At 29.3% G+C, this 5381-nt stretch overlaps 1 protein-coding gene and 1 long non-coding RNA gene across 21 annotated transcripts in view; both read left to right on the forward strand.

The window, feature by feature from the left end:
- The first annotated feature begins 917 nt into the window (after positions 1 to 917).
- LOC111371659 overlaps positions 918 to 5381 on the forward strand; it is a 12885-nt gene continuing 8421 nt past the window's right edge. For 3 of the 20 annotated variants that reach the window (XM_022993760.1, XM_022993761.1, XM_022993759.1), the window contains exons 1-2: positions 1444 to 1694; positions 2539 to 2565. In XM_022993760.1, coding sequence (XP_022849528.1) covers positions 1623 to 1694; positions 2539 to 2565 — 99 coding nt within the window. In that variant the 5' untranslated portion in view covers positions 1444 to 1622. Of the gene's footprint in view, positions 1695 to 2538; positions 2566 to 3412; positions 3440 to 5381 lie in introns of all 20 variants that reach the window. The other 17 variants (XM_022993753.1, XM_022993757.1, XM_022993770.1 and 14 more) reach the window with 14 other exon arrangements.
- Positions 4275 to 5217, forward strand: LOC111371661. Its single transcript, XR_002698620.1, has 3 exons — positions 4275 to 4312; positions 4728 to 4763; positions 5182 to 5217. It is a non-coding gene; the product is annotated as an uncharacterized LOC111371661 (long non-coding RNA).

A 5381-nucleotide genomic window follows, 5' to 3' on the forward strand; every position in this document is an offset into this window, starting at 1 on the left:
CTTACTAAACTATGATGACTTGGAAATTTTTAGTATTAATTTTCAGAAAAAATGGAATGTAGCATTTAAAGCATTTGAGGTTGCCTTGGCCGTTCATGACTCTTTGATTGTTCATGCAAACATATCCTTGATTTTCAGCTTGCTATTTTCGGCAATTTATTGCTAGACAAAGTTGTGTTAGACATTAAATAAATTGCTAATACAAAAATTTTAGATTTGTACACACTAACTATCATATAACATTTTCTTTAGCTTATACTGAGGAAATCTAAATCTAAAACTTGTCACATAATTTAACAAACAACTTACCAATTTTACATGAAGAATAAAGTGAAGTTTTTCATATATTTCTTTTCCTGGCTGCCACCGGAAGGATCAATTCGTATTCAGTTTAGTTTTCTGCATTGTTAAGCTTATATATATTTAAAAACATCTTAATAATTGGGACGACTTAGAAATTTTTCATATTATATTTTTAGTAAAAATCGAATGTAGCATTTAAAGCGTTTGAGGTAGCCCTGGCTGTTCTCGACCCATTGATTTTTCATGCACATATATCTTTGATTTTCTGCATGTTAATTTTGGTAATTCATTGAAAGACAGTTTATTTAGGTACTAAAGAAATTATCAATACAAAAATTTTATATTTGCACACTCAAGCTATCGTAAAACATTTTCTTTGGCTTATATTGAGGAAACCTAAATAAAAAGACTTGTCACATAGTTTAAAAAAAGAACTTATGAATTTGACATGAAGAATAGAGTAAAAATTTTGCAATAATTTTTTTCTGCAAGCACCACTAGCATCAGTTCGTATTCAAGTCTATTTTCTACATTGTTATGTTTTTATATACTTAAAAAAATCTTGCTAAATTGGAACAACCAGGAAATATTTCATAATACATTTTCAAAAAAAAAAATGGAATATAGCATTTAAAGCATTTGAGGTTGCCCTCGCCATTCTCGACACTTTGATTGTTCATGCAAACAGATCCTTGATTTTCAGCGTGCTATTTTCGGCAATATATTGCTAGATAAAGTTGTATTTTGCACTAAATAAATTGATAATATAAAAATTTGAGATTTGTACGAACTTACTATCCTTCAACATTTTCTTTAGCTTGCATCGAGGAAATCTAAATCTAATACTCGTCACGTAATTTAATAAAGAACTTACCAATTTTACATGAAGAATAAGATAAAGTTTTTCTAAGTTGAAGTCATTTAGTGGCGTCCACCGGAAGGATCAATTCGTTCTCGGGTCAATTTTTTGCATTGTTAAGTTTTTATATTCTTAAAAACATCGTGCTAAAATCGGGGCAACTTGGAAATTTTTCATATTAAATTTTCAGTAAAAATGTAGCATTTAAAGCGTTTGAGGTAGCCCTAGCCATTCTCGACACATTGATTGTTCATGCACACATATCTCTAATTTTTTGCATATTAATTTTGGCAATTCATTGCAAGACAGTTTATTTAGACACTAAAGAAATTGCTGATACAAAAATTTTATATTTGCACACACAAACTATCGTACAACATTTTCTTTGGTTTATATTGAGGAAACCTAAATCAAAGGCTTGTCACATAATTAAAAAAAAAAAAGAACTTATGAATTTGACATGAAGAACAAAGTAAAGTTTTCGTATTTTTTTTTTTTGGTGCAGGGTGCGGGGGAATCAATTCGTCCTCAGGTCTGTTTTCTGCATTGTTATGTTTTTATATACTTAAAAAAATCTTGCTAAATTGGGACGACGAGGAAATATTTCATATTGCATTTAAAAAAAAAAAATGGAACGTAGCATTTAAAGCATCTGAGGTTGCCCGGCCACTCTCGATGCTTTGATAGTTCATGCAAACATATTCTTGATTTTCAGCGTGCTATTTTTTGCATTATATTGTTAGAAAAGTTGTATTTTGCACTAAACAAATTGATAGTATAAAAATTTGAGATTTGTACGAACTAACTATCCTTCAACATTTTTTTTAGCTTACATTGAGGAAATCTAAATCTAATACTCGTCACGTAATTTATTAAAGAACTTACCAATTTTACATGAAGAATAAGATAAAGTTTTTCTAATGTGAAGTCATTTCCTGGCGTCCACCGGAAGGATCAATTCGTACTCGGGTCAATTTTCTGCATTGTTAAGTTTTTATATTCTTAAAAACATTGGGAGACTTGGAAATTTTTCATATTATATTTTCAGTAAAAACGTAGCATTTAAAGCGTTTGAGGTAGCCCTAGCCTTTCTCGACACATTGATTGTTCATGCACACATATCTTTCTTTTTCTGCATATTAATTTTGACAATTCATTGCAAGACAAAGTTTATTTAGACATAAAGAAATTGTTGATACAAAAATTTTATATTTGTAAACACAAACTATCGTACAACATTTTCTTTGGTTTATATTGAGGGAACCTAAATCAAAGGCTTGTCGCATAATTAAAAAAAAAAAAAAAAAGGAACTTATGAATTTGACATGAAGAATAAAGTAAAGTTTTTTGTAATTTTTTTTTTTTTTTTGGTGTAGGGTGAGGGGGTATCACTTCGTCGTCAGGTTTGTTTCTGCATTGTTATGTTTTTGTATACTTAAGAAAATCTTGCTAAATTGAGAGGACTAGGAAATATTTCATATTACATTTTCCAAAAAAATAGAACATAGCTTTTAAAGCATTTGAGGTTGCCCGGCCATTGTCGACGCTTTGATTGTTCATACAAACATATCCTTGATTTTCAGCTTGCTATTTTTGGCCATACATTGCTAGATAAAGTTGTATTTTGCACTAAATAAATTGATAATATAAAAATTTGAGATTTGTACGAACTTACTATCCTTCAAAATTTTCTTTAGCTTGCATCGAGGAAATCTAAATCTAATACTCGTCACGTAATTTAATAAAGAACTTACCAATTTTACATGAAGAATAAGATAAAGTTTTTCTAAGTTGAAGTCATTTCGTGGCGTCCATCGGAAGGATCAATTCGTACTTGGGTCAATTTTTTGCATTGTTAAGTTTTTATATTCTTAAAAACATTGTGCTAAAATCCGGGCGACTTGGAAATTTTTCATATTAAATTTTCAGTAAAAATGTAGCATTTAAAGCGTATGAGGTAGCCCTAGCCATTCTCGACACATTGATTGTTCATGCACACATATCTCTCATTTTCGGCATATTAATTTTGGCAATTCATTGCAAGACAGTTTATTTAGACACTAAAGAAATTGCTGATACCAAAATTTTATATTTGCACACACAAACTATCGTACAACATTTTCTTTGGTTTATATTGAGGAAACCTAAATCAAAGGCTTGTCACATAATTAAAAAAAAAAAAAAAAAGAACTTATGAATTTGACATGAAGAATAAAGTAAAGTTTTCGTAAATTTTTTTTTTTGGTGCAGGGTGCGGGGGGATCAATTCGTCCTCAGGTCTGTTTTCTGCATTGTTATGTTTTTATATACTTAAAAAAATCTTGCTAAATTGGGACGACGAGGAAATATTTCATATTGCATTTAAAAAAAAAATGGAACGTAGCATTTAAAGCATTTGAGGTTGCCCGGCCACTCTCGATGCTTTGATAGTTCATGCAAACATATTCTTGATTTTCAGCGTGCTATTTTTTGCATTATATTGTTAGAAAAGTTGTATTTTGCACTAAACAAATTGATAGTATAAAAATTTGAGATTTGTACGAACTAACTATCCTTCAACATTTTTTTTTAGCTTACATTGAGGAAATCTAAATCTAATACTCGTCACGTAATTTATTAAAGAACTTACCAATTTTACATGAAGAATAAGATAAAGTTTTTCTAAGGTGAAGTCATTTCCTGGCGTCCACCGGAAGGATCAATTCGTACTCGGGTCAATTTTCTGCATTGTTAAGTTTTTATATTCTTAAAAACATCGGGAGACTTGGAAATTTTTCATATTATATTTTCAGTAAAAACATAGCATTTAAAGCGTTTGAGGTAGCCCTAGCCTTTCTCGACACATTGTTTGTTCATGCACACATATCTTTCTTTTTCTGCATATTAATTTTGGCAATTCATTGCAAGACAAAGTTTATTTAGACATAAAGAAATTGTTCATACTAAAATTTTATATTTGTAAACACAAACTATCATACAACATTTTCTTTGGTTTATATTGAGGGAACCTAAATCAAAGGCTTGTCGCATAATTAAAAAAAAAAAAAAGGAACTTATGAATTTGACATGAAGAATAAAGTAAAGTTTTTTGTAATTTTTTTTTTTTCTTGGCAGCCAACTACAACATCAATTGCTCCAGCAAGTAAAAAGGTCAGTTTTCTGTATTCTTAAGTTCTTATATACTAGAAAAAAAATTCTTGGTAAACTGGGACAACTTGGAAATTTTTCATATTATGTTTTGAGAAAAAATGGAATGTAGAATTTCAAGCATTTGACGTAGCTCTGTTCATTCTCGACACTTTGATTGTTCATGCAAATATATCTTTGATTTTCAGTATGTTAATTTTTGGCAATTTATTGCTAGATAAAGTTGTGTTTAACATTAAATAAATTGCTAGTACAAAAATTTGAGATTTGGACAGCATTATCGTACAATATTTTCTTTAGCTTAAATCGAGGAAATCTAAATAAATCAAAGACTTGTCACATAATTTAACAAAGAACTTATTATTTTGACATGAAGAATAAAGTAAAGTTCTCCTAATAATTTTTTTTTCCCTGGCAGCCAACAACAACATCAATTGTTCCGGCAAGTAAATAGGTCAGTCTTCTGCATTCTTAAGTTTTTATATACTAGAAAAAAAAAAATCTTGGTAAACTGAGATAACTTGGAAATTTTTCATATTATGTTTTGAGAAAAAATAGAATGTAGCATTTAAAGCATTTGAGGTAGCTCTGGCCATTATCGACACTTTGATTGTTCATGTAAATATATTTTTGATTTTCAGCATGCTAATTTTAGTAATTTATTACTGGATAAAGTTGTGTTCGAGATTAAATAAATTGCTAGTACATAAATTTGAGATTTGTACGTACAAACTATTGTACAATATTTTCTTTAGCTTAAATCGAGGAAATCTAAATAAATCAAAGACTTCTCACATAATTTAACAAAGAACTTAATATTTTGACTTGAAGAATAAAGTAAAGTTCTCCTAATAATTTTTTTTTCCTGGCAGCCAACAACAACATCAATTGTTCCAGCAAATAAAAAGGTCAGCTATCTGCATTCTTAAGTTTTTATATACCAGAAAAAAAATCTTGGTAAAAACTTGGAAATTTTTCATATTATGTTTTGAGAAAAAATGGAATGTAGCATTTAAAGCATTTGAGGTAGCTCTGGCCATTATCGACACTTTGATTGTTCATGTAAATATAT

This window comes from Olea europaea, chromosome 22 (genome assembly GCF_002742605.1).
Source record: "Olea europaea var. sylvestris chromosome 22, O_europaea_v1, whole genome shotgun sequence".
Classification (NCBI taxonomy): domain Eukaryota; kingdom Viridiplantae; phylum Streptophyta; class Magnoliopsida; order Lamiales; family Oleaceae; genus Olea; species Olea europaea.